The 24833-nt window shown below is 32.0% G+C and overlaps 1 protein-coding gene across 2 annotated transcripts; it reads right to left on the bottom strand.

Moving 5' to 3' along the window:
- Nucleotides 1–10772: 10772 nt before the first annotated feature.
- LOC143074972 (neural cell adhesion molecule 1-B-like) lies at nt 10773–21469 on the bottom strand. 2 transcript variants are annotated; one of them, XM_076250173.1, is made up of 13 exons: nt 21404–21469; nt 20014–20307; nt 18745–19026; nt 17583–17846; nt 16376–16672; nt 15598–15921; nt 14853–15131; nt 14543–14641; nt 13821–13848; nt 13379–13410; nt 12544–12756; nt 11699–11745; nt 10773–11077 (listed from the first exon to the last, which is right to left on the bottom strand). In XM_076250173.1, exons 1-13 carry the CDS (start codon nt 21444–21446, stop codon nt 10874–10876), a joined length of 2406 nt encoding a protein of 801 aa, XP_076106288.1. In that variant the 5' UTR covers nt 21447–21469; the 3' UTR covers nt 10773–10873. The 2 variants fall into 2 exon arrangements, with proteins under 2 accessions (XP_076106288.1, XP_076106289.1); XM_076250174.1 differs by lacking the exon at nt 14543–14641.
- Between the last annotated feature and the right edge of the window lie 3364 nt (nt 21470–24833).

Genomic DNA, 24833 nt, shown 5'->3' with positions numbered 1-24833 from the left:
CTAATTACTTAGAAGGTCCCATTAGTATACATGTATCATCTTGACCTAGCGAAAACAAAAATCCGAATTACAATTTGTTCTTCGTCATTTGTAGCCATTTATCTCGAATTTCATAACAGGATTTATTTCAGTACTTTATTGTATGACTCATAAGACGATTTCGATTTTGACAAGAAAAGATATATAACATTAGCTGCATTATACTAACTTCATCCACGTATGGAGAATAAATTCTTCAATCAAACGAATTCTAATATTTTGCAGCTGCTACTCAGACTCTATAAAACATCACCGGTGTTTGGTCAAATAATGTGTTGTCCTTTTTCTGACATATATATATAGTGTATACTTCACAAAGAATCTAATATGGTCTTGGTAATATCTGAGTTATTTGGTCTCTTGTGGAGAGTTGTATTATTGGTTATCATACCATATCTTCTTTTAGGTTTCATGGTGCTGTTAATTTTAATTCCAGTATATCTTTTTATTCTACTTAGTTGACACGTAATGTGTCGTCGTTCAATAAACTTTTTTTCAAAGTGGTATGATCGAATTTTAATTTTACTAGTATCGTCTACATCCCTTCATCCGTTGTTTGACATTTTTGTATAAGGTATTCATCTTGCTGGTAGTTGTATTATTGGTTATCATACCCTTATCTTCTTTTAGGTTTCATGGTGCTGTTAATTTTTATTCCAGTATATCTTTTTATTCTACTTAGTTGACACGTAATGTGTCGTCGTTCAATGAACTTTTTTTCAAAGTGGTATGATCGAATTTTAATTTTACTAGTATCGTCTACATCCCTTCATCCGTTGTTTGACATTTTTGTATAAGGTATTCATCTTGCTGGTATTTACTGGTGTGCGATTCGGACATAAAGTGTTGTTTCTTTTTTTTACCTTTGTGTTTTTACTAACTTGATGTTTACACAATCGACGAACTAAATACGAGTACTATGGATGGTATTTACTATGAACGATAAAAACTTGTTTTTTTAACGTCACTGCCAAATTAATCCCGAGTTTTAGTTACACTTTTCGTACTTTGTTAGGTTATAGCACCTTTTTTTAATAAGCTTAGAGTTTTCAATTATTTTGGCCTTGGCGTCACTGAAGAGACATTGACATTTCTATCTAGCAACATTTCAGCAGCAACTGCATACGTCGTATATATCTCCCAATTGATACGATATTCTCGTGCGTGCATTTCCTATTATGATTTTCTTGATAGAGGGTTGCTGCTCATAAGAAAGCTATTTAACCAAGATTTCGAAATGGTGAAGCTGAAATCATCACTTCGTAAATTTTACGGACGCCATCACGAGTTTGCTGACCGTAATGGAATAACTGTTTCACAAATGATTTCGGATATGTTCCTTACGTCTTAACCACCATCCTCTTCATGAATGTCACCTACCAAATTAGACTATTTAACGGATTTGATATCACATAAGTAACACGACGAGTGTCACATGTGGCGCAGAATCTGCCTACCCTTTCGACGCACCCGAGATCACCCCTAGTTTTTGGTGGGGTTCGTATTGTTTATTCTTTACTTTTCTATGTTGTGTCATGTGTACCATTGTTTGTCTGTTTGTCTTTTTCATTTCTTTTTCCATCAACCATGGCGTTGTCAGTTTATTTTCGAGTTTTGAGTTTGAATGTCCCACTGGTATCTTTCGCCTCTCTTTTATTGTCGAAAAACGCATCTTATGCAAAAAATGGTACTGCTAATGTTATAACACGTATTATTTACACAACTTGATTGTTATCTTTATTTGAAAAAGTTATGTGATACATAATTTTGTGTCAACGTAAGGAAAAAAAAGGGTGACGAAAGATACCAAAAGGACAGTCAAACTCATAAATCTAAAACAACTGACAACGCCATGACTAAAAATGAAAAAGAGAAACAAACAACAGCACACACAACACAACATTGAAAACTAAAGAATAAACAACACGAACCCCACCAACAAACTAGGGGTGATCTCAGGTGCTCTGGAAGGGTAAGCAGATCCTGCTCCACATGTGACACCCGTTGTGTTGCTTATGTGATAACAAATCCGGTAAATAGTCTAATTCGGTAGGTCACATTCATGAAAGGGAAGGGATTTGTAGTTACGACGTAAGGAACATATCCGATATCATTTGTGAAACGGTTATTCCATAACGGTCAACCAACTCGTGATGGCGTCCGTAAAATTTACGAAGGGGTGATTTCAACTTCACCATTTGGAAACATATCCATATCGATTGTGCTGCGATTTCCTTGACCTGTACTCAAATTATCGCAGCACAATCGATATCAGATATGTTCCGTACGTCGTAACTACAATCCCCTTCCCTTTTAATGAATGTGAAATACCGAATTAGACTACATGTATATACCTGATTTGTTTTTAACATAAGCAACATGACGGGTTTCACATGTGGAGCAGGATCTGCTTACCTTTCCGGATCACCTGAAATTATCCTTAGTTTTTTAATGGGGTTCTTGTTGCTTGTTCTTTAGTTTTCTATGTTGTGTGTACTATTGTTTATCTGTTTGTCTTTTTCATTTGTAGCCTTGGCGTTGATTGTTTATTTTCGATTTAGGAGTTTGACTGTCCCTTTGTATCTTTCGTCCCTCTTTTACAAGTTTAGTCCGTCATTTTCTACATAACAAAATACCTGTTTCAAGTCAGAAATATGACAGTTGTTATCAATTCTTTTGATGTATTTTAGCTTTTGATTGTTTCATTTGATGAGAGACTTAACGTCTTTAATATATTCCTAGGAGTTCGGTATTTTTGTATTTTTTTTTTACAGTCAGTCGATTACACTGCTAGTGGACGTTTAATCCCTGAGGTATCACACGGCCATTTTTTGCTGACGTGAACTTTCATTACTATGTTGTATTTTTTTTAATGTATATATATATATACTGTCGATTACATTTTTTTTTTATGATTTTGCATTTCTAAACTTCGTTTTTGACTTAGACTTCGAACGTTTTCTTTACTAGAGCACCATAGATAAGATAATTGTAAACGAAAAATTAACGCGAATCTGTTAGACCTAATTTTGAGCTTAACAATCAATCGAGAAAGTGATGAATTAATTGCTTACTGAACTAAGAATTGATAAATATGTAGATTTTTCAACCAAATGAATAATTTAACCTAGGTGCACATGTGCTAAGTCAGGAACCTGATGTTCAGTAGTTGTCATTTGTTAATGCGATCCATAAACGTTTCTCGTTTCTCGTTTTATTTAATGAAATTTGACAGTTGATAAACCTTTACAAATCGTGTTGTATTTGGTACACCATTTCGAAATAACCGTATTTTTTGTTGCTTATTAATTTGCAAGTACTTTCAAATGTTTTATCACAGCGCTACTGATTAGTTTTATGTCGACGAAATACCGAAACACGGGTCTGTCGTATAAACATGTACAGCTGGTATCTATACCCGGATCGGACGTGTCAGAATTCTATCTATTGGAATATTGATAATCAAATCTGTTTTTCAGGGGAACGAACGAGAGGAGAACCCTAAATGTAAAATAGATATTAGCAAAAAGTGATGATAAAAGACATCCAGATTAAAGCAAAACCAATAACTTAAGGAAACTTAGAAAACCAGGAGTTCTCGAGAAGGGTTTATAACCTCTAATTTATAATGTTTATAAAGCCAACACGTTATTTTGAAGGCATGCGAATATGTTCTATAAACAGCAAGGTTAGTTAGCAGGAGCAGTTGGGTACGTTTTATGATTCATTTGTTATGAGTGAAATTGATAGACTTTCAACTCATCAAATTCCATTCGTTCTTTAATATTTTCAGATGTTCTGTAAGTCGTGAACATAGGTTTCGCTTGAACATTTTGAGTATAATTTATAGTAGTATTTTTCTTTTATATATTTTGAGTTTTGTATGACAGTAATTTTTTCTAGTACACATACACTAACAAGGGGTTAGCTGACGCCAGCCTCCGAGATAGTAATTTTTCCACTGTGTTGAAGAACATTCGTCGCATTTTGGCACTTTTTTGGATCTTTGTTCGGGTTGTTGTCTTTTTGACACATTCTCTATTTCCTATCTCAGTTATTGTAGTAATGGTTTATATAAAACAGGAATTAAGTTTCTATACACTCAATATAAAAAAAAGAAGATGTGGTATGACTGCTAAATGGGACAACTCTCTTTTACACAGAAAGTAACAAGTATCTCGTTTATACATTATAAATAACCATTTACATTTTAAAGACACATGTCCTATAATATCTCAGGTGAAATCGAAAAAGGCAATGATTCGTAGCATAATCATGAAGTGAATAAAACAGTAAAAATAGATTATAGCAAAAGGAAAACAGATGAAAAACCCAATTATGGTAAATTTAGATATGAATACCTTACGATATTACCAATTTATCAAGGGTGAGATAATCATATTGTTATAAAATCAAAACATAAATTGTTTGCACTTGATCTTTAAATACATTTAAAATCCCTCAACCATTTGAATTACGAATATATAAGCACAAGTTTAATATCGTATAATCAATTGATAGATCTTAAACCGCACAATGGACGAATCACAAAAAAGAACTTCTAGAGAATGTGGAAGTCTCTTAAGAAAATTTGGAGACAATTTTAATGATGAATACAAACAAAGACCTTTATCGTCTTCCTTCTGCTCAATTCTTGGTAAAGCAACAGAACAGACTACAAGATACTTGCTTCGTTTAACTGCTATAGTGGCGACAATACACGAATGTACAAAGTAGGATTAAATGGACAACAGCCAGTTGTAGATCGGGCCAAAGAAGATTTCCAAGTTAATGTAAGAGTAGTGATACTGAATGCATTGAATGCAAAGAGTTATTCATTAACATTAACAATGACAATAGAAAATAAATGTGCCTTAAATATCACATCAAAATGTATTACCAAGTATATGTGTGTGATCGCACGTAGTATGGATTCAAATGGAATCAGACAGTTTGTTTTTCTGAGCATAAGAAGTTTACATTATGGTTATAAATATTCGATGCAATTATATAAATATTTTACGTCGTTTATATTGTATTGCACATATCAACTCAATTAACCAGGACTTATAAAAGTGGCCTGAAAACCTTGACGTTGCCATGAACGAGGTTTTCTGTATTGTTGTGTGTTGTGTTTCTGTTGATGATCTCACAGTAGGAGATGTTGGCAAACATTATCGATTATGATATACTGTAGTAGAAATTGTTATGGATTTGTTTTTGAATTACGTTTAAGCAAATGACTGCAAGTGACACCAATATATATACTTTAACTTTGTAATTGTATATAACTTCCAGTTTTTATACGCCCGTCAAAATTTTGACGGGACGTATTATGTTATACAAATGTCCGGTGTCCGTCCGTCCGTCCGTCCGTCCGCCTGTCTGTCCGTCCGTCTGTCTGTCCGACGTAAACATGTCGCACCGTAACTTGTGAACGACTTTTCTAAATTTCATGAAACTTAATATAGTTGTTTTTTTATGATGGTCAAATGATCTGTATACTTTTTGGTGAAAATAAGATTTAAACTTTTTGAGTTACGGCACTTTGTAACTAAAACAGGGTTGTGTTTTTTTTTCACATGTCGCACCGTATCTCAAAAAACGATTCTTGATTAGATTATTGCTTAAAACTTTACACAATTCTTAGTTATAATAATCCTAATATCTGTATACTTTTTGGTGATGATTCAAAATTTCATTTTTGAGTTATTGAGTATTTTGTAAAAAAGGGGGAGGTTTTTTCACATGTCGCGCCGTATCTCAAAAACGATTTATGATTATTGCTTAAACCTTTACACACTTCTTTGTTATATTAATCTAAAGATCTGTATACTTTTTGGTGATGATTCAAAATTTCATTTTTGAGTTATTGAGTATTTTGTAAAAAAGGGGGAGGGGGTTTTTACATGTCGTGCCGTATCTCAAAAACGATTTATGATTATTGCTTAAACCTTTACACACTTCTTTGTTATATTAATCTAAAGATCTGTATACTTTTTGGTGATGACTCAAAATTTTGTTATTGAGTATTTTGTAAAAAAGGGGATGTTTTTTTACATGTCGCGCCGTATCTCAAAAACAATTTATGATTATTGCTTGAAACTGTACACACTTCTTTGTTATATTAATCTAAAGACCTGTACACTTTTTGGTTTGATTCAAAACTTTATTTTAGTGATATTTGTAAAAAAAAAAGACATTGGGTGTTTCACATGGTAATTGCTTAAAACTTTCTCAGCAACTATTTATGTTTATTGCATAAAACTTCCACACAAGACGTCGGGCATATCATGCGCTCATGGCGCAGCTGTTTATTATCTTTGTGCTACACATGTATGTTGTCAGTTCATCATATAAAATAAAAGTAAACGGAAATTGTTTTCTATTAGTTGTTCATTTCCGTCAAAACCAAGCATTTTAAAGCTAAGGGTGTATCATAAGCAATATCCCAAAATGGAATAAATAATCCTATACCTCTCCCCAAAACAAATAAAAAAGAAAATGTACGCTGAGATATCCAACATGTTGAGATGTGTAAACCGATCAGTATTTAAAGAACGTAATTCTCCTATGCTATGGAAACAGACGTAAATCGGTCAAAAGTCAAACATCAGATCATAACATAAAAACAAAAGACTGAGAAACTAGAACCACACAAAAGCTGCGCCGATGTTCAGACAAATATACATTTTGAGAATATAATTTCGTACCGACTCTTCCAGTAGGTAACGTATGACACAGGGTGCGAATTTCGGCAATACACGTTTCTTCAGTAATGCTTGAATACATTTACATATAAACAAGTACGGTCATTAACTAGTACACGTCCTTCACATTGGTCTTTAAACCGTTATCAGTACATAATTTGTATAAGTAAATATAACATAATTGTAATTGGAGATTTTTAATACGTAGTAATTGTCAGTCAAATGATTTGAAAGAACTATATACGAACAATTATCCATTAGATCTATTTCATGACTGGCACTTTGACAAGTTATTATTTATATCTACAATTCCATATGAGGAAGTTTTGTTTCAGAGAAAGACTTAACCTGATATTGTGTGTGTATATTCCTGCATATCAAGTAAAGGTTCTTTGTATTCAAATACGAAGTATGGTCACAGTACGTAACACTTATTTACTTGTAAAAGAGAAAATAGTACTAGTTCCTCTCATTTTATTTCCAAATCACTTTAATAAAGTTGAAGAGCCGCACTTATCATTTGATACGTCTATTTGACAAGTTCACTTCTAGTCTTAAGTGGTGGGTCAACTTAAATTGATATTTTAATGAATATTATGTAGGATAAAAAGCATTTAAGGACCATTGAGCCATTATACGTTTGTCTACAGATATATAATTATTACTAATTTGTAATTGTACCTTTATCACACGAAGAAAATCTTTACTATATAGCGTAAAACTGTAATACAAAGGCGAACTGTCAGATGTGTTGACATACTGTATTAACCATTGACCTTTTGAAACGTCGATACTACAATATTAAAGGACTGGGTGATATTCAAAATAAAGCCCATTTAAAGTTCATTTTTAAATAAATATAAAGAACAAACGGAAATGCGCTTTTTGTTTGACAAAATGGGGATACTGATATAATGGGAAAAGGCCCAAAGAATGGGACATCAAATTCAATTATTTAAAAGGGAATCAGTATGTATTTGACACATATTTCTGGAAGTCGGAAATGACTTTGCAGTATAATAATTTAGTTATGTTGTATATTTACGATGCAGGTTTACACAATTTTAGCTGCCGGATCCAAAGTAAAGTCACAGGGTTGCACACATAATTTTGCAAATATAACAGAACTATATACGGCTGTCATATAACTGAGAAAAACAATAATATTCCTATATCTATTAATTAACCATTTTCTTATGCAGCGCTTGTCAAAGTCAGGAATTTGACAGCTGAATTCCAATAGTCTTTTGTTTCCATTTGTAGCTAACAGGGTTCCAATTATGTTTAAAATCCTATTTATTTTAAATCAATTGCATGGTAAATGATGATAAAAAAGGGATTAATACAATATGCATTTCATTTACAAAAAATATCTTTTTATAAGCAATTACGCTGATTACAGTTATGAGAACACAAAATAAACTGATCATTGGATATTTAAATTTAAATATTCTTGTAAATAAAACAGATAAACATGTGTTAAGGGTAATCGTTATCAGGCAAATATTGTAAAAGTCGTTGACCTACACTACAATATTAAATAAGACTAATTTATCCGACTTATAATCGTAACACAATACACCATAACATAGTATCAGAACTATAATAACAGTATTTCGTTATTATTCTTACACAAATTTTCCTGTATTTTTGACATACAAATCCTTCTTGTCAATATGTTAATATGCGAGTGTCATTCTAAACTTACTAATCGTCGAGCCCCAAGTATTTTATCATTAGTAAATGTATATTGACATGCTGAAAACATGGAAAATAGAAAAAAAAATGTTTTAAAATAATTACACGACCTCAATATTTGTGTCACTTGCGTCGGATCTGTCTGGCACCGTATTTGCAAATTTGTTTAAGATCAAACAAATATTACTTTTTGCACAACAAGTGTTGAATTATATGCAGCAACTTGTGGTAATCCAAGCGGAATTCCAAACAGTTCTTCAGATTTTTCTCACAATATTTTATTAATATGAAACAAATCTGTATCGTTCGACACTAGTATTCATCATGCTTTTTTAAAGATTAAATTATTAGAAAGAATGTTTCTCAAAAAGATAAAATGCTGTTAAACACGTCTATTTTAGTCGACAAATTATTACTATATAAAAGAATCACACTGTTTGTAAAATAAAGAAACGAAGATAATATCATCAAAATGATGCACGTTTTTGATCGAGAACTGTTTTTCATGCTGAATTTATATTTACTTAATTAAAAAGGGTACAACCCTGACACTAACCCCGAGTTACTTGTGATTATTGTGATTTTTCTTTTTACTTGTATAAATGACCGAAAATATCCACTTTCCTGGTACAATAACGAATCATAACTCTGTGTATATATGTATCAGATCAATAGCGACATGAATTCGTGCTCTAAAAACCAAAATACCAATATAGTAATCGTCGTTGTGTTAATAAGTCAATGGTATCCTGTGATGAATGTGTCATTGACTGAATTTGATTTTGATTTAAATTGCGGTTGATGTATGAATAGAAGGAGCCGATTACAATGTTATTGCACTCATTGCATATCTCTCATTCAAGAGACCACGCGCGTCCTGTCAGTTTTGTGTTATCATTCAAACTATTGTTACGGATTCAATGGACATGCATTTGTACATGCCTGTTCCAAGTAAGGAGTATGACAGTTGTTATCCTTTCGTTTGATGTATTTGAGCTTTTGATTTTGCCATTTGAATACGGACTTTCCTTTTGAATTTTCCTAAAAGTTCACTATATTTGTGGTTTTTTTTATCGTTAAATATTATCTTTGTCACAGATGAAAAATGCTACCTTCCAATTTTCTTAACCAAGTTTTAGTTCTTTTTCCTTCAATTTATACTTTGTACATCTCAAAAGAATCATGACGGGTGACAATAGCGTAGCAGGGTCTTGAAGGGTATTTGAAAATTTGGGTCCCAAATGCTCATCAACTTTGTACTTGTTTGGCTGTTTAACTATTTTGATCTTAGCGTCACTGATGAGTCTTGTGTATTAAATTGTAATCCTGGTACCTTTGATAACTGTTGTTACCTCGATAAAAAAAGTGTTTCTTATGGAAATTACCTTGCTCATGTTTACATTTTGCGTGACGAGATTAATGAGCCTGTTTGACTTTTATTCATTATTTGCTTTGTCGTTGTAATTTTTTCTGCGACTTGTAATTATCTGCTTGGTATCGTCCGTCTCTTTTGTTGATTATTTTGCTGTATGATTGTACTCATATTTTGTTATTTGAACGGATGCAATCCCTGGATGTTGTATTGATTTTCAAAACCAGAAAATGAAACGGAATTGAAACACATTCGCCATTCTCTACGTTGAAATGTAGGGCAGGATCCGCATACCCTGCCGGATTGCAGCTTCTTATTTGAAACAATTATTAATTAGTATTTGATTTTTTTTTTAAATCTGTCTTATTATAAACCTTGTTTGCGCTTAATTCTCCCCGTGACCTTTTGATAAACTTGTTTTTTTTAATAATACAATAGTTATCAAAGGTACCAGGATTATAATTTAGTACGCCAGACGCGCGTTTCGTCTACATAAGACTCATCAGTGACGCTCATATCCAAATATTTATAAAGCCAAACAAGTACAAAGTTGAAGAGCATTGAGAATCCAAAATTCCAAAAAGTTGTGCCAAATACAACATAGATGTTTCAAGCTAAAAATAGCATTATACAAAACACTTATGCAACTCTTTATTTTGGTTTGGTTTTTGTTGCCCAGTCTTTAGTTTTCTATGTTGCATTTTTAAACGTTATTTTTTTTGTTCGTCTTTCGTTTTGTTACATGATAATTACCAGATTTTCTCATATGATAAGTTCTGAATGTCCTCTTATCATCTCCACCGCCTTTTGATATTCGAATTCAAATGTATTGAAATAAACTGTCAATGACAATAGCAATATTGTTAAGTAAGATAATGAGAAGAAGTATGGTTTTCTTTTTAAAACGAAGAACTATATAATAATACAAAAAGGCAAAAGGTATATATTTTTTGTTTAAACTTGTTTTATACATAAAAAAACCCAACGAAACATAGGTTATGAACAAAGAAATGATTGAAACATTATCACAATAAAAAAAATGATTTTGTATTTTTCACCCCTCATATTTCAACATCGCACATGCTTGTGGAGTGGAGCCATCGTCACTTTCTATATGACTATTTGCGTATGAACATATTCTTTTTGAGAAATCTATGTCAACATAATTTGTCCTGTTTTCACTACCATGGATGTGAAACTTGTATTCGTTTGGTTTTGGTTCAAAGCTGACTTCAATATAGCTAAGTCTATCAGGACCCTAGAATAAAAAGAAGAATGCATATTCAAATAGATTATAATATTGTATATTTGACATCATTTTCCCTCCTGCACATACATTTATCCCCCTAATAAACAAGTTTAGTAATATTTTTCTTTTTTATCATTTCTGCCGCTGTTTGTTTTTTACTGCTGTAAGTAATTCGAGTGCAATCACGAATTGGTTGACCGTTATTAGAAATCTGTTTCACACATGAGAATGTATATGTTCAATTTTCGAAACTATCCCGTTTTCTTGCCCCCGCATCTAACCTACCAATTAAGACTTATCACCCACCAGGTTTGAGCATCAAGATGGATGCCACATGTTGATCATGATCTGTCTACCCTTCGTGAACACATAAGATCATCACTAGTTATTAGTGGGATTCGTGTTTCGGTCTACCAGGTTTGACGTTGTGTTATCTGTCTTAGTTTTGTTTTTGACATATCATGGTCATTTACCGACTTATGAGTTCCAATGTCCCTTTTGTATCTTTTGTCTCTATTTTGTAATGGTTTCTTCTATTTAAAGTTTCATTTGATTTTCCATACCACATTGCGACATGTATTTGACGAAAAAAAGATATATAATTTTAATCTTTATATAAACTATACGAACCTTCTTTATCGCCGAGTTTCCAGTTCCGCTAGCCTCTCCAACAGAACCTACAATAGCAATTCCCTTGATACAATAATATCATTTTCAAGAAAAGAATTCAACTATATTTTCCCCCATAACACCAGGTTCATCCTACAGTATGATCATGAACGGAATCAACCTTTTTTTGGGTAAACTAGATATAAATCTAGATCGTCATATTTAAATTCAGACAATTGTGAGCCTTATAAATTTGAAATGTGGTATGGTTTTTTGGATATCACAGGGTCGAATTCACTAATGGTTTGTGTGCTGTTAAAGCTCATTTTCCAGTTGGTACTGTTAACGCGATTCTGAGTTTTGCGTTCTTTTCCCGCTTGCGACAATATGAAAACAATATCATTATTAATGGCCCGGAGTAAGGATTGTCATAGCGGGTACAAAATACGTTGAATGTATGAGAAACGATAACTATCTTGCACTTCCGGTACCTCGTCATGAATTAGTGATGCAAATCCTTTAGCTTTTATTGTTAACTGTACACTAAAATAATATCAACAATAAGTAAAACAGTTTGCATTATTAAAAAAAAAATACATGCTCTTTTTTTTAAAGATCTCAGATGCATGACACTTATATCATAGAATTCGAAAATTCGACAGTATTAACATTATGCAAGACATTAGAGAGCGGTGATATATAACTAATTCATACAAAATATGTAATTATATATAAATAATAAATCAATATAACATATTCGATTAATTTGAGATGGAACAATTCAAATTCTTAAATACAAATGTTATAATTTAAGAATGACAGAGGGCATGTATGTCACATGAGTTTATAACATTTTACAATCTAACCTGTGTTCTCTTGATGTTTTTCAAGATAATTTCGTTTCCGATTTGGTGTTGTCGAATAGGAGACGGTCTGTCCTATAGTAAGATTTGCTCGTCTGTCAATAGAAGAATATACCGGGACATCTAAGTTCTGTGCGACGGCATTCTGTGCGACCGCATGCTGATCTACATTGTTCTGCATATCGTAAACATTGTTTTCAACAGCACCAACGCCAACTTCAAAATAAAACACTTTAAATGTACAACTAGGTAAAAATGAACTTTGTTTCATCACGTACTTTTTAAACGACTATCTGTGATTGCTGAATTGTTTGCATGTAAACATTGTTAATCATTTGAACTTTACAGTTTTGCAGGAACGACTAATATCAAAGACATAACACATTGCACTTGCCAAATAAAATCTTCTCGCAAGTGCACACTATTAGTACACGTTTGACTGAAAAAGAAATGTTTAATGGGAGGACACTTGCAATCTATATTTTCAACATTAAATTAGCAATATTATCTACCAATTTCAATTAGAATGACATTTCCAAATACATATTTATATATATTCATAAAAAAGAAAAAAAAAAAAATTTTCATTTTGCATTATATAACAGTGAGGTGTAAGGTGAATGAAGTATAAAAATCTTAATTCAAATAGTTTGGGGGTGGGAGTCGAAAGTGCTGCAAGTTTTGTTTAATTGATTTCGATTTTATATATATCCTTATTGGTCAATCATTTGTTCCTAAATTAAGCTAAGAGGGCGGCATGGGGGTCAGTGAAAAAAACTATATGAATTAAGTTTGTTGTATCCTTCATTGAACTTTTGATGTTGTTCCTAAAGCATACCTTGGTAAATGAATTGCTGACCTTTGAAGCAACTACAAATGTAAAAAAAATAAATTTAAAATATTGGCTAGACAAATTTGATTAATGTTGATGAGAGAAACATGTTATGTTCTTATGTTGTACTAGCACACCAATGTCCGATGTTATGGAAGAGTGCACAATCCAGTCACATTATGAATTTGCTTGCTCCTTTTCTAAAGCCTGCCATTCGCTTGTTGTCATTTGTCTGTGTATAAAATTTGTTTTTTGTTAATTATTTTACATTATGGTAGGCCGTAAGTTTTCTTTGTTTTACACTTTTCATTTCGCGTCCTTTTATAGCTAACTATCCTTGATTGTTGAAGGCTGTACTGTAACCTTTAGTTGTTCATTTATGTGTTATGTGGCATTTAGTTGTTATCTACTTGACAATACTAATTATAAAAATGGAAGGAAAGCTTACCTGATTCTCTGAAGTGCTTTTAAGTTTCCTGGAAAAGTAAAATACACAATTGATATTCATCAACTAGAATACACACAATGTTGATCATGACTGTTGAAATGTATTCATATAAACACGTTGTTTTTGAATATTTATGTATATTTACGTATAGTCAATGGAAAACAACTCATTTTGATAATATGTTTATCATTTTAGTAACGTTTTATAGTAATATTTCATTTGTAACTCTTGTTCAATATTTATTACTTTTTATAGTAAGTAAGAACTAAACACAATGTTTACTGTTGTACAACTATTTATGACCTTTTTGACTTTTATGTCTGTTGTATTTGTTCACAAATTGTTGTCAACATAATGGAATATGATGCGACTGTTATATAATTGGTAGTTGTAGCTAGCTATATAACCAGGTTTAATCCACCATTCCTGAAAAAACGGAAATGCCTGTACCAAACTAGGTATATGATAGTTGTTATCCATTTACTTTGTGTGTTTGAGCTTTTGATTTTGCCATTTGATTAGGAACTTTTCGTTTTGAACTTTCCTTGGAGTTTAGTTTTTTTATTACTTTTTCATAATATGAGATAGTACAAACATGAGTTTTTCTGTTTTGTCTAATAATGTTCAAGAATTGATTAATGTTGAAACCATCTCTGTAGTATGGACATCTGCGTAAACACATAAAATTGTAGCATGTAAAGTATTTGACTAAATAAACCTACCCATTTGATACTGCCAATACAGGACACCAATAGCTATTAGAAATGGAACAACAAATACCAAAAATACGAGAGTCTTATTGTTACTGTTTTCTGCAGATTCTAAAAGAAAATATAATATAATATGTTCGTTATTATCTCATTATATATACATGAAATATATAATTTACTTTTGCATTACTAGTTATCGTAGACGACTTATGCAGATACGATTCGCTCCACCTGGTGACCAAATAAGGCTCTCTCTTTTTTGTGTATTATATAACAGACGTAATGTGAAGTTGACAGAAACACTCTTAATAATGATGTTTACCTGTTCTGATAAGTTTCATATCTGTAAAGTTACTCGCCCCTTTCATGTTTTTGGAGTAAACTCGAATCAAGTATTCAGTTCCAGGAGTAAGTCCATCGATATAATCACTGTGCATTCCAGGATCTGAGACAGGTATTTCATTCCAGTACTGCACATCACGTCTACGATACTGGATGAAGACTGACTGTGGAAATCCACCATTAAACCTTTCACGCCACTGGACAGTGACCTTATTTTCATTAGGCTTTATCATCATTATTTCTGGTGTTTCAGGACAACCTGTAAAGCAAACATATATTTGTTTTACGAGATGATATATTTTTTTAATTGTATTAAAGTACGACAACATATTCTAAAATTCATTAGTATCACTAAAATGTCACAATATCTACCCAAATATAAAAAAGAAAATGTGGTATGATTGCCAACGACACAACTCTCCACAAGAGACCAACATGATACAGATATTAGCAGCTATAGATCACCCTACGGCCTTCAACAATGAGCAAAGCCCATACCGCATAGTCAGCTATAAAAGGCACCGAAATGACAATGTAAACAAAAAACAATTACCAGTGGAGTGATATCTTTGGTTCCATTTAAAAACAAACTAAATTAAAAGTAAAAACAATCTTAATTCACAGAACAATTAACTACAAGTATAGTAACGTTTTTCAAGTGAATTACCATTATAGAATGATAAAAATGCAAGGACAGTATTACACGTATTAAGATGATTGCTTACTTGCTGAACGAAGGGATATGTTGAAGTTGGCTGATCCAAACCGATTACTCAGTTTTATTGTATATGATCGGAAGTCATTTTCATTCCTTATATTCATTGATATGACCAGTCTACTGCCATTCACCATTGCAGTTTTGTTATATACTTTGTCCATTACCCTCCAAGTCTCTAGAGTATAATTGTCTGTATAGTGTTTCATATCACCATCAATAACGGTAAAGTTCGTAATCTCTGGAAAACTGACAAAGTCAACGGTAAGGTTGCCATCTTGACCTTTAATTCCATATTGTGTGTTATTGTTGGAGGAAACAAAATACGGTTTCCCTGAAAATGATGAAAGAGGTTAAAGTCTTTTTAACGTCAAATTATGTACATTATAAATTATTCGAAAATTCAGATCAAAAACAGTAAAATATTGAAATAAGATAGTTACATAAATTTTAAAACAAAATAAGAAATTTTAGAAATATATATGCAATCATTCATTTATTGTCCAAATGCTCATCTGGTGAAGGCAAATTGATACCATTAAAGATATCGCTGTCACTGCCTTAAGCTCTTTTTATACTGTCATAATTATTCAAAATACTTTCATTTAACATATTAGCGCAAACAAAAAAAAATGTAATTATTTAAGGGATGTTTAATGATTCCTCGGGGCGTTTAATAAAATCATAAATCAGTTCAAATATGAACGATTTTACAGAACAGACATTTAAAGGAATGATATATCAAATTGGTAGTTAACTTCTAACGCAGTAGTTCAACAAATACTCACCTTGTGCTTTGAGAAAAAATTCTCCACGAATGAAAGAGTTGCTACTATTCAATGACACATTATTAGAAGCATGACAAATATAAAATCCTCTGTCGTGATGCCGATCTGTTTCTCCCGGGATGTTGGGAAGTATAAGTTTACCATTGCCATCGTCGGGAAGATATCTGATCAGATCATAACAGTCAGATGTATGTTCCCACCGTGTAAAGATATATCGATCTGGTACTCCATTTGCTAAACAGTTCAACTGTCTGTAATTGCCACGGTCTTCAAATGTGACCTGTACCTTTGGTTGATCTGAAATTTACAAACAAATTATGAGGTAAATTAAGGCGACAATAGTTTGCCAATGCTGAAATCTCATAAATCGGCATTTATCTTTTATCTATGTTAGAAAATTCATACGTTATACTTAATCATGGAGAAGGTTCTCAAATTTGTAAATAAACGAAAAGAAGGCCGTACATTGACCTATAATGGTTTACTTTTTTGAATTGTTATTTGGATGGAAAGTTGTCTCATTGGCACTCACACCACATCTTCCTATATCTATCTACATCATTATGTAAACCAGCAATATGAGGTGAAGATATATGGTTAATCTAAACACTTTATTTAAGGTTAAAATTTATGTGCACCGTAATAAAGTCAAAATGTTTGCATTTGCTTCATTTGCAAAGTTAAATCAGGGTGTTTTCCTATGGTTTGATTGAAGGGATGCGACACACGCTTGAGGTCCGCATCCAATCACGTGGTGCTTTCACCCACCTGATATTGAATATTGAACTATGGATATCGTTAACAGACTTACAATGGACGTTGTCTAAGTGAAATGACAATAGTATCACGCAAAACGAACTCAGACGGTTCATACTTAAAATGGGCATGTTTTAGTGTTTTGTGACAATCTATTCATTAAACTATCGTTTTTGTTTAGATTTGTTGTGTTATTCTTAAAGCTTATGTTATTTCCTAACAAGCTGCATTACTATTTTTTGCCACCATTTGTTCCGGAATCCCATGTCCTTGTTGTAATATTTGTAATTTCGAAAAACGTGGGGTGCTTAACCTTTTTATGTGTGTACATGTATATATGCAATTCTTGGACCATGAAAAATATGCGTAAAACATTATGCATTATATGCAATTATGTAGATTTTGGCCATTTGATATTGTTTTATTGTGAAATTAACAATCATAAACTTACAATATACTTCAATGGTCACTACATCTGAAGCGCTGCCAGCCAGATTTGTGACGGTGCATCTGTACTTTCCTGCATGTTGTCTATTTATGCTTTTAATGTTTAAATACTGTGATCGCTCATCCAGTGGACTTTCATGTTCGAACCTTTTCTCCCATTTCAATTCTTTTACATCGTGGTTTGAACTGTAGTTGCAATTCAATGTCAAATCTTCTCCTTCCTGAATGCCCAGTGTTTTATTCAAAGAAATCGAAACTATTGGCGGCACTATCAACAAAATAATACATAAATACGATTGATACGATTAAAAAAAATGTTAACACACATGTTTAGTGTTACACTACAATATAGGTTCAACATACAATGTTTCGATAAATAAATGATTTTTAAGATTAATGCTCAATAATGCAACGACTAAATAAATATGATTACTAACACATAATAGGTCTTTTCAGAATCTAAAGGGGAATTGGTCAAACAATTGTACGTACCCCAAAGTGAAAATAACGCCACGTCAATCGTATCATTTCAATTGATTCGGACGTTTATAACGAATAACTACGTTTTGGTGTACACTTAGTACCAGAACGCATTAAATTCTGAAACGGCGAATAGCTAAAATACCCTCAAAATGATATCAAACAAACAATGATATCAAGCATCATTATAACTCTTAACCAAGGCTTCACCAATATTTTTTTGGAGAAGACGTTACTAAGTTGAAAAACTTGTGTCTAATCCATTTGTCTCTTTTTGGAACAATAAAATATGTTTAAACTAAACCAATATGTTTGAAATGTATGATTTTGATTCAGAAAGCATTTTTCACTAATTTTTCTTTACATAAATATAAGGAGAACTTCGACATCGAGCCTTGGCTCACACGGAACAACAAGCGTTAAATCGCCCAAAGCATGACAGGGGTAAAAAAACCATTTAAACGGGAACACCAACGGTCTAATCTATATAAAAAACAAAAAATGTAACTCATTATGAACCACAGTAGAAGTTTCATTATTAATACTGTAAATGTAAATAAATATACTGATGAAGACATTTCATTTTATAACATTCCCGCGGTAAAATTATTATTAATCTGGAGTGTTAAGTATCGACTAAACAAACCATGAATGCCATGAATATAACTATATTTATAAGTACTTACTGTATACAAACAATCGAACAGTGCGCTCCATAACATATGGTACGATATTGCTTTTCGTCGCACATGTATAATTTTGTAAATGGTCTTCTTGCTTTGGTATGAACGTATAGACCAACAACGATGATGCTTCTTCCTCAAGAGTCTTATTGTTAACCATCCAAACTAATTTGCCATTTGGAACCCCATGAATAACAGTACAACTTAACTCCAATACACGATTGAGATATCCGTACACAATGTGTTGAGAATCTTCCTCTACTATCGTTAGGTTGCTGGGACTTTCTGAAGTATATAATATATTTATAAGTTTTATTTATAATTAATTCCCCGCAAAGTAAACTCAAATATATATAGTATTGACAATTAATCAATCACACTCTCAGATACATAAAATCATTCGCAATATAAATGATTTATAAGTTTTATCCAACAAAAATATATTTTCAAAAGGGATATTTTTGTTAAAAAAACCGATTACACATGTTCCATGTAGGATATACAAAGTTAAGGTAAAACTTACAGTACTCCGACTGCAATGTGTATGTACATACTATCATATAAAACGTGGAGAGGAATGCAGATGTTTCATTCTTAAGCTTGTAATTATATAATAAGAATATTGTTGTATTGCAAAACTTAATCATAACATATTTGTCTTTTATGTTAAATGTAAATATTGTAGCCCTGCAAGTGAAAACAAATAAGTAACTTCTTTTATACAAGTACATATCAGTAGTGCATGTAAAAATAAAATGTTAAGACTATTTCATTGAACGTGTTTCTTGATAAACTATGACTGTGCAAGAACTCATCACAGATACCGGGTTATACTTTGGTACGCAAGACGAATGTTTTTCTTCACAAAATCGTCCGTCAGTTGACCTCCCTTCCACGATTAAAAAAATCAGGTGCTTGTGCAAAAATCTTATCTTGACACAGCCATTTAATCGCCTGCAAACATAGAAAATGTATGTAAATATTCAGCAAACGATTGTATATTGGTGTAATAAACAAACCAACACGTTTATTAATGTCTTGCGTCCAAAGCACTTTTCTGGATTTACCTTCATCAGGGACGCTCAAAGCTAAGCATTTGAAATTCGAAGATGTAAAAGTACCAAAACTGTTGAAGAGCTATATGTCAACATATTAACAGTTGTTCCAATAGCTATAGAATAGTATGATGAGCGATTTTTTTTTATCAAAAAAGGAAACTTTGAAAAGAAGGAGATCTTGAAGTATATATATATACCTATTGTAATGACTTACTTCCAATAAACAAAGCAAAGTATTCCTCATGGACAATGCTTCTAACACATTTGTAGTGCCCTTCATCTTCACTGGAAAAATGGCGAATTTGCAAATTATACTGATGACTTCCATTGACATGTATAATTGATAGTCTGTTGGATTTAGACAACTTGGGATTTATGATATCCCCATATCCATATATAAAATAATTTTCTGGTCCCTGCCATACTATCTGTTCATTTGACAATTGCTCACATGGTAAAATCACAGTATCATCTTCAAAATGGTACAAAACATTTACTGCCAACAACTCTGTAATAGTTTACGTAAAATGTTTTTTAACTATCAAGATACACAATACACATTCTTTTTTTTTTATCAAAATGATCATACAAAATGAAAGTACATATGTAAAAATGATAAGAAGTATTATATTGCTAGACTAGAGAATTGTTATCTGTTGATTGGTATGATTCAGGGTTTAGCATTGCGTCCATTTCACCGAACAGGTATATATCATAGGTAAAAAGTAAAAACACAAAAATACTGAACTCCGAGGAAAATTCAAAAAGGAAAATCAAAAATCAAAAGGCAAAATCAAAAGTCCAAACACATCAAACGAATGGATAACAACTGTCATATTCCTGACTTGGTACAGGCATTTTCTAATGTAGAAAATGGTGGATTGAACCTGGTTTTATAGCTAGCTAAACCTCTCACTTGTATGACAGTCGCATCAAATTCCATTACATTGTCAACGATGCATGAACAAAACAAACATACTCAAAGAGTAAAAATGTCAAAAATAGGGGTACAACAGTCAATATTGTGTTATCATCTTAATATCACTACATAAACAACAAATGTAACAAAGTAGCACAAAAAGGCATACAAGGTAAGGGACAAGTCGAAGCCCGCTATTGTGTGCATGATTTTTATACTGCGTAAAAAACCCATTAACAGGCTCTTTATATTTTTCTGCTCTTTGGTCGGATTGTTGTTTCATCGACACACATTCCCCATTTCAATTCTCTATGTAATTGTTATCAACAACAGTGCTTCGTCACTCATATCATAACTAGGCAATGTGCTTACATCTGTATTACAACAAAAAAGGCGACACAAGAAAATATTTCTAAATACAATCAGTTGTGACAAATTGATTAACGTGTCATACCATTGATACTTTCGAATATGTTTAACTTATAAAAAGACAAATGAGTTGAAAGCCATTAAGTGTCTCTCATAAATCTAGAATAGACAATTATAAATTGTGATAGATAAGGTAAGATACAAACGGACATCCAAAGTCATGAGTTGAAAATAATCTGACAAACAAGAGTATACAAGACATTATGAAAAGAATATTATGCAACGTTTTGAAATAAAATGCGGGTCACAATCTTACCTGAAAATATAAGAGTGAAACTAAACAGTTGGGAAATTCTCATTTTTTTGAAAATGTGTTAATCCCTAAAAAATAATAATATATGTTATTTACTAAATCTTAAACATGTAAACATACTGTAGATTCAAAACAAAAATGGAAAATATAATTTGTTACATTCACGTGTAATGTTGTCATTTTAATGTTATAATTAACACTGCCATTAAACCCGGATTTGTTTTTTCTCTATCCATTTATGAACTTTGAACAGCGGTATACTACTGTTGCCTTTATTTACCTACTATTGTATTTTTGAAATAAGCAAGATGTCAATTTCAGTTTTGGGAAGTTAACAATTCTATATTTTTTGTATAAGATCTACTACGTCCTTACGCAGTAACTGTTAGTCCAGTCAATCTAGCATAAATCTGACCCTAAAATTGAAGTGATTGCAACAGAAGATTTTGAATTTTTAATCTTTTAAATTCTACCCTAAATATACACAGAAAAAAGTCCCATCAAATTTAACTTGAGGAAAACTAAAATATTATGATTTTAAAATTCCTTTGGAGATTTACATTGATGCGAGATATAACTTTACAACTTCTATTCAACAAAAGGTATTGATTCCTGATATTTAAGCCGTCTTTGGAGTTTAACAGACAACTCTAAAATGTTTTCGTATCTTTAATCAAGCTATAACCTAGATTTAAAATTCATTAGCTGACCATTTATTAGATTTTCAGCATGGTAAAAAAATCTCAAATTGAATAAAACTACATGTAACTAGGCATATATGCTTCTTTTTGTGGTTTAAAGTTTCGTTTAACAAGGTAGATGCTAAACATATATAATGTACAGATATAAGCAATACCAAATGGTCACAAAGCCATACATTTGCAATTTCTTCAATGAAAAATGTGCAAAAAAACCTTAAATTCCCATGACATATCGCACGGTGTAGTACGTTGACGGTTGCTATTCGAAAAAAAAACGCGTCCGCTGTTGCTATCCGAAACTTTTACGGTTGCTATTCGAAATAAAATGGCAATTTAGGATGGAGCAGCCCAAAGAAACGTCAACAGGCGCAGGTAATTTGTGTATATATATAATAAAACTGGTCTTACGGAATACTATAGATATTATCAACGAATACTGTCTACCCCTAACAAGGAAAATAGGTCTCGTCTTTGAAAGCGAGATGACTAAATTAGATCACATATAAAATATCAAACTGAACTGAAATCGTTAGACAAATATGTCTTATATTCCGTGAAGACGATATCATACAAGATCAAAGTTTTTTTAATACATAATATTGATGAAATTCAAACACTTACCATGTTTACTCGTGGGTTTTTTCGGATAGCAACCGTAAAAGTTTCGGATAGCAACAGTGGACGCGTTTTTTTTTTCGAATAGCAACCGTCAACGTACTACACCGTGTATCGAGTTTCTACATTTCCTGAGCAGAAGATTATTTAATATAGTCAAATACTAACTTATAACCCTATCAAAGTAACATATTTTACATGAATGTTAGAAAATCAACCAAAAACTTACAAAAAACAAAGATTCTTTTATGCGGGGTTATTTAACTTTCTAGCCAGGCGTTGTCATTTTATTTTCGATTTATGAGTTAGACTGTCCTTCTGGTGTCTTTCGTCCCTCTTTTCGTCTCATGTGAATATCCAGAAGAAATAAGAAATGCAAAATTTAAGTTTTCCTACAGTTAGATTTTAAGGGACTTTTCTGTGTATATTTGGGGCTAAATGCTATAAATTACAACACAGACATTTTCTGTGGCAATTAGTTTAAGGCTCAAACTTAGTTTGACTGGACTATGTTGACTCTTAAAAAATACTTTGGCATTATACATGTAGTCTTCTTTTTTCTGTGTTGTTGTTTTTCCTGAATTTTCTTTGGATGTGATGTTATCTATCTTTTTTGTGACAATTAATTTTTACTTATTTATATCAATAAATACAGCAATATTATATTATATATATTTCAAAATATTAAATACTTACCGATATATATACATGATGATACAATACTTGACGCAAATTTAAAATTTCCTCTTATTAGAGTTCAAAATACAAAAAAAATAAAAAACAAATGATTTGTTAATTTCCTTTTATTCACCCTAACAGGAAACTGTTATGTAAAATGTGTTTAAAATCACGTTACACTAAATTGAGCTCAATTTATTATAATCATTATAATTATCATCCATTTTATGAAAATTGTTAATGATAAGATATGAAGAAGGTGACACAATGCTCTTCAACTTTGTACTTGTTTGGCTTTACAACATTTTTGATCTGAGTGTCACTGATGAGTCTTATGTATAAGAAACGCGTGTCTGGCGTACTAAGTCATTATACTGGTACCATTGATAACTAAAATGACATCTTTCACATGTACTTATTGTGTTCGAATTAGAGCTGCGGCTCGTTTCACAAAAAAATCTTTAAAGTAAAAACATTCAGTGTAAATATCAATTTTACATGTTATTTTTTAATAGAGTATGATTTCTCCCTCCATAAAATAACCCTATTGGTATCTACGTTGGTCATTATAATTTATTAATTTCAGAAAGACATATTCTTTCAATTTGTCTTCAAGTTTGACATTAAAAAAATACTTGTTTAAGGTGGTACCTAACACTACAGGGAGATAACTCTGTAAAGTCAGCTAAACGGTTTAATTACGTTGTGTTGTAAAGGGAATGTTAAGCTTCTCAATGATCAACATTGGTGTTTGTCAAATTGCTATATAACCAGTGTAACTTTTCTGACAAAACGGTTGGTTCACAAAATTTTATTTTTTTTTATATTTTTTGGATCAAAGTAAATACTTTGTCAAAATTTTATGAAAATTAAACGAGCCAAATTAATTTTAGTGAAAGTGTTAGGTTCCACCTAAAGGGATAGAAATGTAAAATATTTTGATGCCATTGCGAGTGGAAAAAGATTGAGATTGCGAAACACTTACATATACATATCTACTTCGCACACGCTCCATGATAATTCACAATAACTCGTAAGCCTAGCTTTTATTGCTAACAACGACGGGTGCCACATATGGAGCAGGATCTGCTAACCCTTCCGGAGCACCTGACATCATCCCCAGTTTTGGGTGGGGTTCGTGTTGCTTAGTCTTTGGTTTTCTATGTTGTGTCTTATGTACTAGTATTTGTCTGTTTGTCTTTTTATTCTTAGCCTTGGCGTTGTCAGTTTATTTTCGATCTATGAGTTTGAATGCCCTCTGGTATCTTTCGTCCCTCTTTTAGATGCTAAAAGTTTTGAAAGATATTTCATAGGGCACTTATTAGATACAAAAATGCAGCATTAATTCTAAGGACTCGTTCGTAATAAAGGTACTAGAATCCAACAATATCGCAAATCTATTCAGAGTTTTGCGTTTTCAAAAATTTGCAACTCTGTAC

The sequence above is a fragment of the Mytilus galloprovincialis genome, chromosome 5 (assembly GCF_965363235.1).
Source record: "Mytilus galloprovincialis chromosome 5, xbMytGall1.hap1.1, whole genome shotgun sequence".
Taxonomy (NCBI): domain Eukaryota; kingdom Metazoa; phylum Mollusca; class Bivalvia; order Mytilida; family Mytilidae; genus Mytilus; species Mytilus galloprovincialis.
Note: the sequence above shows the minus strand (reverse complement) of the source record. Positions and strands in the feature narration are given on the sequence as shown.

Bases quoted from the DNA above. Each gene is read 5' to 3' on its own strand.
- LOC143074972 (XM_076250173.1), bottom strand. From the start codon at position 21,446: ATGAGAATTTCCCAACTGTTTAGTTTCACTCTTATATTTTCAG. The intron at 19,027-20,013 runs GTAAGTCATTAC...TATATACTTCAG, and splicing joins CTTTGCTTTGTTTATTGGAA to AAAGTCCCAGCAACCTAACG. The intron at 16,673-17,582 runs GTAAGTTTATGA...TGTAAATTTCAG, and splicing joins AGTGACCATTGAAGTATATT to ATCAACCAAAGGTACAGGTC.